We start from the raw sequence: 15,484 nt of genomic DNA on the forward strand, positions 1-15,484 counted from the left end.
AGGTCGGTTGAAGGTAATTTCTTCACGCACCCCTATGTTTACTTCCTTCACCCATACTTTTAGAATTTCAATTATACTCTAACTGAAATTAATAGAAAATAATTTTTTAAGTTCTTCCGTGTTTTAGTTATAGTTTCAAACTGTGTAATCATATATATTTTGGATTTCATAATTTGGAGTTCAAAAATTTTATTTTTATATGTTTCATATGGTACAATTTAAAAGGTAGATTTGCATTTTAAATTATACAATTTGTAATAAAAATTTGAATTTTAAATTGTATAATTTGTTATATGAATTTAAAATATATTTCCAAATAGAGAAAAAAATCTTCCAAAATCAATCATCTTAGAAAAATCACAAATCGAAATTTTAAATTATATTTTGAATTATATAATTTATAATCTGAGTTTATATTTTTGATTATATAATTAATGATATAAACTTAAAAATTAAATTTCGAATTATATAATATATAATACAAATTTAAAAACAATCAAAATGTAAATTATATATTACAAATAGTAAAATCCACAACGAAAAAGTCTCTCCTCCAATAGCACTGTTGTCCCTTTTGACGTGGCTTTCCAAATTTTGGGCCATATTCTCTCCCACAAGGAGAAAATACTAACGCTAGGTTCCAAAGGCATTCTCTCAATAAAATGAAACGGCTCTTCAAAGTTCCCAAATGGAGTTGGGTGTAGGACGTTGCAGGCTTTCGGCAGTGGAGGTGTAGGCTTTCGACAATGGAGGACGCTGATGCTGTGAAAGAAGGGATAATATTAGGATTTTTAATATCTTTTAGTCAAGGATAGTTAGGTAATTTTGGTAAGACTATGGGGGTGTAAAAAAGAAAACATGGAATTGCAGTAAGAAAGACCCCTAGATGAAATCCACGAAGATCCAGTACCCGCCGTTGTGTGTTTGGTGGCCCATATTTGGAGGAGTAAGAAATATAAACGAAGCACCGTTTTTTTCTCACTTTGGCGCTGAGATTGAGAAAAGGGAACTCTCACGAAACTCAACTCTCTCTTTCTCTCTCTCTCCTTCACCCTCTTCTCTCTGCAGCCAATCCCCATTTCAGATCGAGCCCTTCTTCTTCCTCCACCCTTTCCCATTCGCTGTGGTGACTGCTCTCTCATCTTCACCACCAAGAGTAAGTTCCTCTTCCACACCACTTTCTTCTCATCTCGTATTAACCGTCAGCTTCTCTGACTTTGTCTGCTTTTCCCTCTTTGAACTTTCCGTCTCCTGTTGAATATTTTTATTTGAACTTGTCCCAGCTTAAGTGAATGATATCCAAACAGCTCCCTCTCTTTTGTTCATCTGTTTTGTTCATTTTTAGGCAAGGGCTTTGTTTTTTCATCCTGTGGAGCCAAATGCTTAAATGTTCTGTGACATTGTTCTGCCATTGTAGGTGTTGTTTCGGAAGTTAGGAAGTAGATTTGGAACTGAAAATTTCTTGCACTGTGCCAATGCTGGTGGTTTTCATTAGCAGTCAAAATCTATTAACAATTGGCTAATTGGCGTATATGTGCTGCATGAAGAGTATTTTGATTGTTCTTTTAGTTTTAATGTTTGATTCACTCTCCCACTTCCGCATCGTGTATATAGTTATGTTACTGCTCCAGATACGCAGTGTATAATCTCAAGTTTTATTTTTATTTTTTTTTTTATTTTTTTTGTAGTTACTTGACTCACGTTTAGACTATAGTGGTGGATGCTGTGGTGTGCGGTTTTTCCTCGGACCTATGACTAGACCATTTGGAGAATTGACAAGCAATAACAGTGCCGCTGGAAGGATGAGTACTGAACGATCTGAATTGTCTGAAAAAACACAGTTAGGGACTGAGCATTTACTAAAGGAACAACGGGAGTCTGGTACTGTGTTAACCAGTTCAGTTATCCATGAAAAATCAAATCAAGTTTCTGCTAATGCGACAGAGAATTCTGTTATTTTACTGCCTGCACCACCTCAACATGACTCAGAAAAGAATTGTCAGACTGTAGAAGGTTCACACCTGCAACAAAGTACCGATAAAGAAGTCTCTTTACAGTTATCTAACGACAAGCCAGAAAACCCATCCCAACCATTGTCTGAAAACGAACCTGTGGAATCCGTTTCTGCCTCTGCTGGGGATGGCCAAAAGCAATTCAGTCCAGCTCAAGCGAATACAAGTTATGTGAATAAATTGTTGGATCCACCTTCTGAAGATGTTGTGACCAGTATTTCAGAAAAAGTGTCTAATAGCCCCGCTAATTCGCAATTGAGGCGCAAGGGTAAAAAAAACTCAAAATTGTTGAAGAAGACATATATGCTACGATCAATAGGAAGCAGTGACAGAGCTTTGCGGTCAAAAACAAAAGAAAATCCCAAGACACCTGAACCAAGTAGTAATTTGGTTGATTTTAATAATAATAATAATAGCAATGGTGGAGGGAAGAGGAAAACTAGTAGGAAGAAGAGAAAGAGTGGAGAGGTTGGAATCACTGATCAATTCTCCAGAATCAAATCTCACTTAAGATATTTATTAAACAGAATAAGCTACGAGAAAAGCTTGATTGATGCTTATTCTGGCGAAGGCTGGAAAGGATACAGGTGTGTACATTTTATCATTACCTTGTGCCTTGTATGGCTTGTAACCTATATTTGCATATTTGCATTTGTATCTTGATCTATGTTAGATATCAGCTTATGTTTATTGATTTAATTTCTGTTGGTTAATTGGTGTGAAATCGAAATGCAACTACATCTGAAATATTCTGGAGGCCTTACCATAAAATTTCATGGTAAGATGCTTTGTAACTTACCTTTTACGGAGCAAATGATTGTATTGTATTAGCTGTTGTATCCGGGTATCAGGACTATTATTGCATGAAGTCTCATTATGATTTCAGAAACAGTATGCAATTGTGTGCTGAACGAAGACTCTCCTTTTGTTGCACAGTTTAATGGGATCTTTGGATTTGACTTTGTATTTAGATCTTATATCAAATGTTATTTTGATCATTAAATCCTTTCCAAAAATAAATGTAATGGATTTAATTTTACGAATTCCTTACTTTTCTGGTACTTCAATCTTTTTTATCATGTGTTTATCTTTACATATAAGTTTTAATTTTCTGGGAGGTCATGGTCTGTTTTATGTTCTATGTTACAACTTTTTGATTTGCAATCATTTACTCCATCTTGATCCTCAATGGACATGGCTTTTGATAACATTGCAATCCATGGCTGGCTTGGCCGAGATCGATGAACGTATACCATTTGAAGTTTATCTTAATTACACAATTATTAATGTGTATCATGATGAACAACTTTTTATGATTTCTATTTTATCTTTAATTCTTCGTGTGCTTTGGGATTCAGTCAATTTGGTCCGTTGCAGTTTTCTTCTCTCACCTTTCTATCTCTGACCAAACTGTCTTGAAACTAATCTTTTTGTGGAGTATCACAACGTTACTACAGGATAAAGCAACTGAGCTATTAAATCAGTCATTCAAAGCTTATTACCTATGTACTTCATTTTATTTGTGTTGTTGAACAAAAGCCTTTTTAACTCACATTTTGGAAATTAAATATACGCACTATAATCAACACACACTTCATATGCTGCATTTGTAATTGAATGACCTCTTTTCAGTAATTATTTTTATTACATTCTTTATTCCTACCCTTTCTGTTTTTGTAGAGATGAAGATATTGTTCTAGACTATTCTGTAACTTTTATTGTAGTCTTTGATAAGAGCTTGTCTGTTCTTGTTTTCTAGGAGTTTGTTTTCTCCTGTTTTCTAGTAAATCCGAGTATGATTTGTAGTTGCACTGCTAAAAAAGTATTCTCATGCATTTGTGAAACTTCAAATGCTAGAATTTTGTTTTCATTTTTGTTCTCAACGTGGGTAATTTGTGTCTATTGGTTTGATTGTGATTACTTTGCAGTATGGAAAAATTGAAGCCTGAGAAAGAACTTCAACGGGCCAAGTCTGAAATTCTTCGACGCAAATTGAACATTAGGGATCTATTTCGAGATTTGGATTCATTGTGTGCTGAAGGAAAGCTACCAGAGTCTTTATTTGATTCTGAGGGAGAGATTGACAGTGAGGATGTAGGTTAATATTTTATATTTAGTTCCTGAATTTTGTATTGCTTTTCTAGGGCTTTTGGAGATATGAATACTTTGAAGTTTATGGTGCAGATATTCTGTGCAAAATGCCATTCCAAAGAGTTGAGTTCTAATAATGATATAATTCTCTGTGATGGTGTCTGTGACCGAGGCTTTCACCAGCTCTGTTTGTGTCCTCCGTTGTTAACTGAAGACAGTAATCCCTGGTCTACCTAATTGATTAGTTGCTCTGTTCTTTCTAGTTATTTATTATTTATGTTACTTTTGTGAATTACAGTTCCACCTGATGATGAGGGTTGGTTATGCCCTGGATGTGATTGCAAAGATGACTGCATGGACCTTATTAATGACTCCTTCGGAACAAGTCTCTCTATTAGTGACACCTGGGAGGTCAGTGGGCAATTTTAGTGTCTTATCTGTAAATAATTAATGTTTTGGATCTTTCGGTCAGTGGGCAATTTTAGTGTCTTATCTGTAAATAATTAATGTTTTGGATCTTTCTTTCCTGATCATGTCTCTGATCCTTGTTTAGAGCGTTTTTCCTGAAGCAGCAGCAGCTGCTGGGAATAATATGGATAACAACTTGGGACTCCCTTCTGATGATTCTGATGATGATGATTATAACCCTAATGGTCCAGAGGATTTGAAAATTGAAGGAGATGAATCAAGTTCTAAGGAATCTGACTATGCTTCTGCTTCTGAGAATTTGGAGGGTTCACATGGGGATCAATACTTGGGCCTTCCATCTGAAGATTCTGATGATGGTGATTATGACCCTGATGCTCCAGATGTTGACAATAAGGTCAATGAAGAAAGTTCAAGCTCTGATTTCACATCTGACTCTGAGGATCTTGCCGCTGCAATTGTGGATAACACATCCCCTGGACAGGATGAGGAAATCAGATCTGCATCATTGGATGATGTTAAGCACTTGAGAAGTTATGGCAAAAAAAAGAGTAAAGCTGGTAAGAAGCTATCTATGGCTGATGAACTGTCTTCTTTACTAGAGCCAGATTCTAGTCAAGAAGGTTCTATACTTGTTTCTGGGAAAAGGAATTTGGAAAGGTTGGACTACAAAAAGTTGTATGATGTAAGTTCATTTTAATGACACGTCGTTTAAAATTTATTTTGTAGGTTATACATATACATATACAAGGGTGAGTGTGTAGAGTCAAACAATATTTATTGTCCCATTCTTTGGTTTTACTCTCCCAATATTTAAGCAGCTATGTTTCTTTTGTAGGAAACATACCATAGCGATACTAGTGAAGATGAAGATTGGACAGCCACTGTTACTCCTAGCAGAAAGAAGAAAGACAATGCGACTCCTGTGTCTCCAAATGGAAATGCTTCAAATAATTCTTCCATGCACACTCCTAAGAGGAATGGCCATCGGAATAAATTTGAAAATACAAAAAATTCACCTGCCAAATCACTGGATCGCGATGTGAAATTTGATTCCAGGGAACAAACGTCTAGATCTCCAGGAGGCAATAGACTACGAGAAGCAGTAGTTCAGGTAATGCATTACCATCTAAATTTGGTTTTTAAATTTAATTTCTGTTTGGAGAATCTTTCATTTCAGTTTCTAATTTGCATATTGACTTAATTTTTTTACTATTAAATCGTGTCCCCTAGATACACTAATAATTGCACTTGCAAAATTAAAGGTGAAGATCCTTTTGGTTGGGGGGAATGTTGTTTCTTTTATTGTATGACTTAGAATATACTGCGTAGAAAATCCAGGGTTTGCCTGAAATACGGAAAATCCATTGGAATAATATTGATGAAAATATTTTGTTTTACTGCTCAACTCATACCTGATCCTTTTATTTGTGAATAGTAATCATACCTAGTGCATTACATAATTATGTATTCCAATTTTTAATATTTGTATTGTTAGTCATTTGAATTTTTTAAATAACTATATTAAATATGATTTTGTTATCCAAAGCATGATACACTTCAATATGTAAAACATGAAACGGTTTTAAAAACGTTCTAAAATTTGTTTAGTTTTTTAAAAAGTTATTTACATATATGTGTGTGTGTGTGTATGTATATTTCCAAGAGCTTACAAAATTCTAAACTTTTAATTTACTAAAAAGAGAAATGTGGGTTACAAATAGTAGTTTCATGTTTATTTGCTTAATGTTGAACGTATCTATTTTGAAATAATAAAGGGGAATTTGAACTACTTAGACATTGGAGTCATGGCATTGATTTAAAATTTAATCTGGACGAAGTTGTTGTTCAATATCTTGAAATCATTGATGAAAAATACTACTGCATTATCATACTTTTTGGGCTGTGTAATAGATTTTGTATTAACATGTATTGTGATTGAACTTATGTTTATTGTAATTTGTATGTATAATTGTATATATCAATTTGATTTGGATTTTGAATAGACAATCTTGTTCAAAACTATTGAAAATTATACATGTGTATGTATCATCCTAAGAAGATCTTGATACTGCACCAATATCAGCTAAATACCACAAACGTGACCTGGAGAATAATTCTTACATTAATCGTCATAAAATTTTAAAAAATCAACGATTTGGCTCTTTGTACTCCCTATTGTCTAGCCACGTCACATCCTCCTCTCTTCTAGCCTCTTAGTACAACCATTTTTGTAGATTACCACTAATGAAGTTGTCTACTTTGATTGTGATATTTATTTATTGTCCGTTGTAACAATTTGTACCACAATATTGGGACCTACTCTTATATTTTAAAGCTTTATTTAGATAATGTGGTATTTTTAACTAAACGTTTTTGTTTAATTAGCTTTTTCAAAAATGTGCCACATAATTAGCTTTTATGATTATTTTATTACTAATCAAGCAGAAGTTGACGCTAGTTTTAGATAAACTATACTCAATCTAAACTTTTCATCAATGATAAGTATTAATCATCTTATTCTATAAATTTGACATGCAAATGTAAATCGTTCATAATGTGTCTTTGTGGATGATATAGTCCAAGTTGATGATTTGAGACGCGCCAATTGAAAACTAAAGTCATGGAGAAGCCGTGTTAAAAGTATTTTTTGTTGATTAGAAGTGAGACTGAGCATATAAAATGTAAATATACTAACAAGAGTTATCAATATCGCACAAGTTGCATGTTTTAGGTGATTTTAGATTCTTATTATGAAGTATCAAGGATGCTACACTTCCATGTGGATGAAATGATGAAGTGTTTTGTGTGTAATTGTTTCAAAGTGCTTATCAAACCCAGGGAAAGTTTTACCTATCTATAACTATAATTACTCATGTTCAATGGTGGATAGTTATAGTGTTGGAAGTGAATTGCAAACAAGTGCAGAAAATGGTTTATAATGTGAGTGTGTTGTCCAGACTTGAGAGAAAAATGATAGACAATCGAGTGTGTTCATAATGTTTTTTAAAAGTCAAACTGCAATCAGCCTCCTCTATGCTGCATCAAGCCATCATCCACCTTTTCTTGGATGCTTTGAATCCTGCATCTCTTTATTTAAAGTAACCTGTTTGTCTGGTAAAAGGTTTGTCTCAGGATTGCCTATTGTTGTATTTTCAGAGACTTCACATATCTTTTAAAGAAAATCAGTATCCAGATAGAGCTACTAAAGAAAGCTTGGCACAGGAACTTGGACTTACTTATCAGCAGGTAATATCTTTTAACTTTACACTTTACAGTGAACACAATTTATCTTTCGCTTGTGACTTTCTAAATTTCCCATTCTTATTTCACTTTCAGGTTGGCAAATGGTTTGACAATACACGATGGAGCTTCCGGCACTCATCACAAGCTAATTCAGGTAGAAATACATTACGGAAAGCTACTGATAGCAGAGCTGAAAATGAATGTGAATCCCCGGAGGTCAGTGGAGAAAAAGCAAAAGCCCCAAGCTCTGGAAAAAGAAAGCATTTGTCAGAAAACCAACTATCTGAAGACAATGCTCATCAAACCCAAAGGGGGAAGAAAATGAAGACAAGGAGAAGGAAATGATGTGTTAATACGAACTCGGTTTTAACCTTCTTTAAGGCTTCAAATTAAACTATCCATCTTTTTGTGAGATCGTGATCCCATGAGATGATCAGCTCGGATCTCGATGGATTTGTTCCATTCAGGCAGGTAATCATAAGATATGCTATATTGTTTGTATTTTTTAAGAATAGCTTTCCAGGTATTGATCTCAGGTAATTTGGTTTTAGTGTTGCTCCTCATGCAAACACTAAAATAGTTCACTCAGTAGTTTTTCAATTTTTAGATTTTTTATTTATTTACAGAGACTCAATTACTTGTTCCAATATGTTTTTTGCTCCATTACAGTGCAAAAAAGCTACAAAAAAACAATGAGAATAGGGGAACGATTTATCTTTGTACGTTAGGATTCAATGTCATTACTGTATTAACCTGCAGGCAATCCCTAGTAAATACAACAGTTCATTTGTTTGTCGTTCACAGCATATATGGATAAGACGCTAATCTTTGATTGATTTTCAGGGTTGATTTTTTTGGTAATCCCAGTCTCCTTAAGATGTTTGTTTTGTTGTGTGTGGCGGGATGGGGCATCATATACTTCAATTGCTGCAGGCTTCTTATAATGTTGAGAAGCTATTTTTCATGTCCAAATGAATGCCCTGGAACTGACACGCATGATGATAAGCTATCTGTTATGTGTTATTTGGTGGACTATTGTGTATACGTGGGGAATGCTAAGAGGAATGGAATTAAAATTAGGCATTGAGGGACACGTGATTGATAATTGTTTTAGGTAGTCATTTGTAAGAACTGAAGCTGGGTTTGTGATATATTGTAGTTGTGGAAACTGGGATTGAGCCAACATCAAAGGGTCATGATGTTGGCAAGAGTTGAACTTGGCTAATCCAGATGTGTCATGCCTTCAACTACTACAACTTCTTTAGGGGTCAACTGTACACTTATATTGGGTGTGGATATTTAAAAATTTAGATAAAGTTTCATTTCTTTTTTGTATCCAATCTTTTTCAAGATTGTCCTTAAATATTATTTTTTTCAAATAGTTTAACTTTTATTTTCAGCATTTCATATTGTAATGTTAATTTCTTGGGAACTGTTCCATTTAGTTTTTTTTTTCTATATCTTATAAACAAATAAATAAGATTATATATATATATATATATATATATATATATATATATATATGTGTGTGTGTGTGTGTGAGTGTGTGTGTGTGTGTGTGATGTTTGTTAATTTACGTAAGAAGTTTTTTTAATTGGTATATTTTAACAAAGTATACCAAGATTTAAGTTATAAAAAAGTTTTCTATTAAAAAAAATACAACTTTAAATTCAAGATATTTTAATAATTTTAAAATTTAATTTAAAATAAAAGGTTATATTAAAAAAAATACAACTTTAAATTCAAGATATTTTAATAATTTTAAAAGGTAGTTGTTTATCAGGTATCTTTTATTTTATTTTTTATTTTAAAAAATAACTATCTTTTATTTTATTAAATTTTAAAATTATTAAAATATCTTTGGATTTAAAGTTGGTTTTTTTTAATAGAGATTGTTTTTAACTTAAAATTTGGTATACTTTATTAAAACGATTAAAAGAATCTCTTACATAGCAAAATATATATATATATATATATATATATATATATATATATATTTCAAAATAAGTTTAGACAGCATTATTTAAAATATATTGTTAATTATTTTTAACTTATCATTTCAAAATATCCTATAATAAAAATTATCTGGATCAAATATTGTTTTGGAAACAACTTAAAATATATATCAAAAATGTAAATTTAAAGCTTTCTAAATCTTTTATCCGGAAATATTTTGAATATTTATCCAAGTGTTGCATTTTTTTGGCATAACTTCGTATTTCTCTTGTTTATGTTGGACATCACCTGAATATTAGTGCTGGCTTAGAAAACTGGTAGGCTTATTCTGGTCGTTTATGGAAGATTAAACCTTAACTCCATGTTTTTGCTTTTGTTGAAATGTGAATTTGGTTGTGTCCATTCAATGTCTTAATACTAAGTTTAAGTCATTGTTTGAAATTTGATATTTATCGAACTTTGATCTTATTTAAGATGTACCTTTTTGTGTCTGAAAAATGGTATACAATAATAGCTAATTATTGATATATTTTTAGAAAGAAAATTTAAGGAAAGACATAACTTTAAATGAGATATGAGTTTAATTTATTAAAAGTATTTGATATAACTCTCAATCTAAAATATGTATATGAATTTTGTTTTCTATACTATGTTTAATTTTTTTTCTCACTGTCTAATATCAATCTTATTTTCTGTTTAACTTTTCACAAAAGTGTGGAGAAATACTATAAAATGTTTTGTACTATAACAATTTAAATTTTATATTTCTACAACTAAAATTTCAAAATATATCTAAAATTACTCTAAAAATTAATTCCATAAGTATATTTTGGAATCAATTACGAAACATTTGTTTTAAAATGTACTTTTAGAATGTTTCTGAATAATTTGTAAATTTTAATATATTATGGGCTTTATTTTCAGAAAATAAAAAAAATAACAAAATTATTTTGATTGTTTTTCTGTATAGCAAGAAATTATGGAAGTACAAAAGGCAAGGTATGTGGCTGACCAGAAGGCCCATTTCTAATACCCAATTCTTAAAAGAGAGTCTCTGTGACTGTAACTCGGGAATCACCCAGTGAGTTGAAACCCGAAGGCGAAGATGGATTTGGAAGTCGACGAGAACAACTTGAAAGCCGCCGGCGCCGAGCTCTTCGCCGACGATGGCCGACGAGGCATTCGCATCAGTGGTTGGTCGATCGAGACTCGGAGGCACTCTATACTGAACTCTTCCGCCATCCAGGAGTGAGTGATTATCGCATCACACTTAACCTAGCTTCTGTAATTCTAATTCGGAAAACGTTTTATTCAGTTGTACTTTATTTTATGGAAGAAGAAGTTGTGTTCTAGTGTTGCTTTTACAAGCTTCAGCGTCCTCATCGTGTTTTGGCCGTTGATATTTTGGAAGAAATATCAAAGAACTTCGATTTGATGATGGATGTGTGCTTTTCAGGTGGGAACAGAAACTCAACACGTCTCATTTACCAGAAATGGTTTTCGGGGAGAACACTTTAATTCTGAGACACTTTAGCAGTGGCACCAGAATTCACTTTAATGCATTTGATGCTCTTTGTGGCTGGAAACAGGAAGCCTTGCCGCCAGTTGAAGTTCCTGCAGCTGCTAAGTGGAAATTTAGAAGGTAAGCTGTTGGCATGTTCACTTTCATATTTATGCATTGCTCAAAATTCAAATGACATTGCTTAGGTTCATTTCGTCTTTTCTTTCTCGCAAGAGATTTGTATCTAGTATGAAACTGCCTGGTAATTGTTCGTGCAGTCTACCCCTCCCATTGAATAGGATGTGTAAATGTCTGAATTACCGTTGTGTTAGTTAGTCTCACATTCTTTTGGGGGAAATGTGCAGCAAGCCCTCTCAGCAAGTAATACTAGATTACGACTACACCTTTACAACACCTTATTGTGGAAGTGGCAATATTGAGATTGATAAAGATGTGGTACGCATTCTTTCTTTGTTTTTCTACAGACTAAGCTGTCTTCCTGAATGCCATTTTTTATATATGAGTCACCAGTACAATTCTACGTGAGTTTTTTTATGCCCACTGCCACATATTGATTATTTTTTGTTATAAGGAAACCAGGAAACTTGAATTAGTATTTTATTTATGCTTTATTTAAGATATATTTATTTATGGTAGAATGAGGGAGAGATATCGAAGGAAACCAGTGATATCCTTTGGGAAGACTGCAAGGATCAAATTAATGTAGCAGCACTTGCATCCAAAGAGCCCATACTTTTCTATGATGAGGTCTGTAATGAATACATTGAATGATTGCTTAGCAAATTTCTGTGCACAGAACTGCTTTTGTATTGTAATGTCTCTATGAGAAACAATTTTGCGTGGTTCATGAGGCAAGAACTAAGTGAAAGAAAGGAAAAAGATATAAATAACATCCTTATTAGTTCTTTAGTATAGTGTTTCTTTTTTAGAAATTGATCATGCTGTTTGTCTGCACATGTGAAATAGTTTAGTGAAATCGGCTATATATTAATGATAGTCAAAAAGAAAAATCCTAAATGAATATGCTCTTGTTTTACTTCTGAGTGCCTTACATATAACAAATTGTCGACATTATCTTCCTTGATGTTATTTACTTCCATCCTAAATAAATGAATCCTCATTGTGAACAACAGGTGGTGTTATACGAGGATGAACTTGCTGATAATGGAGTATCACTTCTTACTGTAAAAGTGGTAATCACTAATTTGGTTTCTTCTGTTGATAGGAGATTTGATTGCTGTTATGCAAAACTAATATGATTACCAATGCCTGATGATATTGCTTCTTGGTTTTACAGAGAGTAATGCCAAGCTCTTGGTTTCTTCTGTTGCGATTCTGGGTGAGCTACTCTGTTTCTATCCTAAATCAGAAATTTCCTTCAGTCTGAAGTGATGTTTCACTAGAAATTTAGTTATTTCATTTTTACTAGTACTCTTATGGTTGATAGTGTAATTTTGGTCTTATAAAATAAGGAAGTTATTGCCAAATATCTACAATACCTCACAAACATTGAGATTAGGGTCCTGGTGTCAGCAGCCCATTTTATGGCATCATCACCACTTTCCCTAAACTTGAATTTTAACTGAATACTCTGGTACTGATGCAGCTTAGAGTTGATGGAGTGCTGATTAGATTGAGAGAAACACGTATGCATTGTGTGTTTGGGGGACATACAAGTCCCATTGTACTTCGAGAGAGTTGCTGGAGAGAATCTACATTTCAAGCTTTGTCTGCAGTAAGCTTCTGCTATGCACTTGTGCTTCGTTCTTTACATTAATTCTGAACATTACTCTCTTTTTCTGTTGTTGGCCATAGTAAAGAGAGAAAGTAAGAGGGTTGATGCTTGTCTATTAATCTGTGCTGATCTAGTCAATAATCTGGACTTTAGGTTGTTTGTCTACTCTTTTCTTACTTCACTGTGTTTGTTTGTTTGTTTTGTTGTTTGAGATCCTAGATGGAGTGCTAATGTTAACTAAATGGCTTCAACAACTCAAAAGGGGGATTAATTTGGTTGTGAAGCCAAGATTCTTTGAAAAATCTTCCTCTTTTGAAAGTGTTTTATATATACATACATATATATACATACATACATATATATATATATATATATATATACATATATATATATATATACATATATATATATATACATATATATATATATATATATATATATATATATATATATATATATATAGTACAATTGCAAGCTAAAAGAAAAGGCTGTGTTTAGGTCTCTAATGAAGCACTGGATTGGAGGTGATATTAAGGGCTGCCTATAGTACAATTTCACCTTCTTAAATCACAAATTTATAATTCTTGAAGGAGTTGTTTAATTCATACAAGTTTACAAGTGTCTAAAGCCATTGATCTATATTCAAATTCTGCTCTGGAACAACAACACATATTTTCTTGCTTTTCCAAGAGATGATATTCCCTCCGATGAATACACAATATCTTGTGGTTAATCTTCTATCAATGTGATAGCCAATACAATCTGCATTACAATATTCCCTCCAATGAATACATGATATCTTCTGGTGGATCTTCTGTCAATGAAGTAACTGAGAATGCAATAAATAACTAATTGGGTATGTGAGAGACCAATACTGTGAAGTTACTTTCGAGGGCAAGCTACTTTGTGTGGAGAAGGGAATGAATTAGAAATGCTAAGTAAATTTTCCTGTTGCTGGTTTAGTATAAAAAACGAAAGATGATTTTTAAGTTCTATTAGATGTGTAAATAATAGAAGGGAAACGTCAAGCTTATAAAATCATCATTGTCAGTTAAATACAATAATAAAATAAAATGAAAATGCTGGTCCCAGGTTGACTGTCATTTTCTTGTTTATTCTGTCATGTCCCTGTTTGTCTGGACAGATTGGAATACGAGGCCATGCATTTCCTCGAAATATCTTTACTAATCTGGTATTTTTTGCTAATAAACAGAAGGAATCACAGGCTCTTCTTTAGTGAGCAACGAGTGTATCTATCATAATTTATTTTAAAATACAACATTGTCTTGGTCAATTAAAACTAAAGGATGGATACATCTCTTATTTACTTTATAGTAGTTTTTTTCCCTCGAGAAAACATCTAATCTCTCGATTATTTCTCCTTCCCTTTAAAATCTTTCCAGATCCTACGTGTCTATTTCCAAGCCTTGTGACAATGACAGCCGGCCCAGTGAGTGGTCGCTGTGATAGACTATGTTTTAGTTGCTTTGATTAGTTTTTTCTTGTATCAAATTAGATTTAGCTTTTTGTTCCCATGCTTTCCTAATATTCTTTTACTGCTTTTATCTCTGTAAGTTTTCTTTGGCGTGGCTGTAATAAGTTACAACTTATTGTTGAGCGCCTTTGTCATTGCATTTGATTGTGTTATTGATGCAGCAAGAGCACCCTTTTGATTCTGGTGCGTATGGTGATCCAAGCTTCATCAGCCAGAAGCTCCCCATCATAATGCATACGACCAAAAAGCTTGTAATTTCCTCTTAAGTTACAAGACTGTAAATTCGCGTACCAGAGAAGGGTTTCTGATAAATTCTTATGTTGTTCATATTTTATTCATCGTTTTACCTGGCTGTTAGAATTTAGAAACCATAAATATCTTCTTATGAGATAAGCTCTGGGTGTTTAGTTTTTGTACGAAAGGTGGGGGGATCCAATTTTAATGTGAGGGACTCATTTCACATGGAAAAAAATGAGAGGTTATACTTAAAGGTTGACATTTAAGCAACTTTATAATCTATTTCGCAAACTTGTGCATTCGGTCACACTTTTAACTATTATATTTATTACAGCTACAGCTTTCACGTTCTTCTCTAAAGTATATACTCTTTCATTTTAAAGAAGCTAAAGCATTCACTTTAAGCTTTTCCTGGCTGTCTTATTATCGTCGTGAATTTTGTTCACGAAATACCATTCTTAAGCAAGAGAAATGGTTGTTGTACATGTCACTTTCTACCCTATTGGATTGTTTTTTCATAGTAATGTATGCGATAGATGATAATAAATCATCACGTAGGGTGAGCAAAGTTGGAATATCGCGTATTTTAATATTGGCAAAAAATGCGTTGTTTGAAGTTTGAATGAAAATTATAGGGACTATAGCTCAATGTAATAAATCCAGAATTTTCTCTGTACAAGGACGTTGGTAGTAAATACTGCCTTGTTTTGGAAAGTTCCATTCGAATTTGTCATCTTTAATTAAAATCTAAGATTGGGAATTGA

The 15,484-nt window shown here is 33.1% G+C and overlaps 2 protein-coding genes across 4 annotated transcripts; both read left to right on the forward strand.

Moving 5' to 3' along the window:
• The first annotated feature begins 975 nt into the window (after window positions 1-975).
• On the forward strand, window positions 976-9,110 carry HAT3.1 (Homeodomain-like protein with RING/FYVE/PHD-type zinc finger domain-containing protein). 3 transcript variants are annotated; one of them, XR_015781626.1, is made up of 10 exons: window positions 976-1,156; window positions 1,689-2,599; window positions 3,941-4,106; window positions 4,197-4,320; window positions 4,402-4,514; window positions 4,657-5,214; window positions 5,368-5,643; window positions 7,689-7,778; window positions 7,869-8,246; window positions 8,619-9,110. XR_015781626.1 is itself a non-coding variant. In XM_088096830.1 (10 exons), exons 3-10 carry the CDS (start codon window positions 1,752-1,754, stop codon window positions 8,118-8,120), a joined length of 2,427 nt encoding a protein of 808 aa, XP_087952956.1. In that variant the 5' UTR covers window positions 1,018-1,156; window positions 1,418-1,548; window positions 1,689-1,751; the 3' UTR covers window positions 8,121-9,110. The 3 variants fall into 3 exon arrangements, 2 of the variants coding, with proteins under 2 accessions (XP_087952955.1, XP_087952956.1); XM_088096830.1 differs by adding an exon at window positions 1,418-1,548 and having other exon boundaries at window positions 1,018-1,156; window positions 7,869-9,110; XM_088096829.1 differs by having other exon boundaries at window positions 7,869-9,110.
• Window positions 9,111-10,765: 1,655 nt separating this feature from the next.
• On the forward strand, window positions 10,766-15,053 carry LOC124832156 (TIP41-like family protein). Its single transcript, XM_047306289.2, has 8 exons — window positions 10,766-10,979; window positions 11,188-11,373; window positions 11,598-11,688; window positions 11,890-12,000; window positions 12,387-12,446; window positions 12,551-12,592; window positions 12,860-12,988; window positions 14,645-15,053. The coding sequence occupies exons 1-8, from the start codon at window positions 10,837-10,839 to the stop codon at window positions 14,747-14,749; spliced, it is 867 nt and encodes a 288-aa protein (XP_047162245.1). The 5' UTR covers window positions 10,766-10,836; the 3' UTR covers window positions 14,750-15,053.
• The last annotated feature ends 431 nt before the right edge of the window (window positions 15,054-15,484 follow it).

Source organism: Vigna umbellata, chromosome 8 (genome assembly GCF_029865625.1).
Source record: "Vigna umbellata cultivar VRB3 chromosome 8, Vumbellata_1.0, whole genome shotgun sequence".
Classification (NCBI taxonomy): Eukaryota; Viridiplantae; Streptophyta; class Magnoliopsida; order Fabales; family Fabaceae; genus Vigna; species Vigna umbellata.

Excerpts from the sequence above, each read along its gene's own strand:
- LOC124832156 (XM_047306289.2), top strand. The coding sequence starts at position 10,837 with ATGGATTTGGAAGTCGACGAGAACAACTTGAAAGCCGCCGGCGCCGAG. Across the intron at positions 12,001-12,386 it reads CCATACTTTTCTATGATGAG|GTGGTGTTATACGAGGATGA; the intron begins GTCTGTAATGAA and ends TGTGAACAACAG. Across the intron at positions 12,447-12,550 it reads CACTTCTTACTGTAAAAGTG|AGAGTAATGCCAAGCTCTTG; the intron begins GTAATCACTAAT and ends TTGGTTTTACAG.
- HAT3.1 (XM_088096829.1), top strand. The coding sequence starts at position 1,752 with ATGACTAGACCATTTGGAGAATTGACAAGCAATAACAGTGCCGCTGGA. Across the intron at positions 4,321-4,401 it reads TCCGTTGTTAACTGAAGACA|TTCCACCTGATGATGAGGGT; the intron begins GTAATCCCTGGT and ends TGTGAATTACAG. Across the intron at positions 4,515-4,656 it reads CTATTAGTGACACCTGGGAG|AGCGTTTTTCCTGAAGCAGC; the intron begins GTCAGTGGGCAA and ends ATCCTTGTTTAG.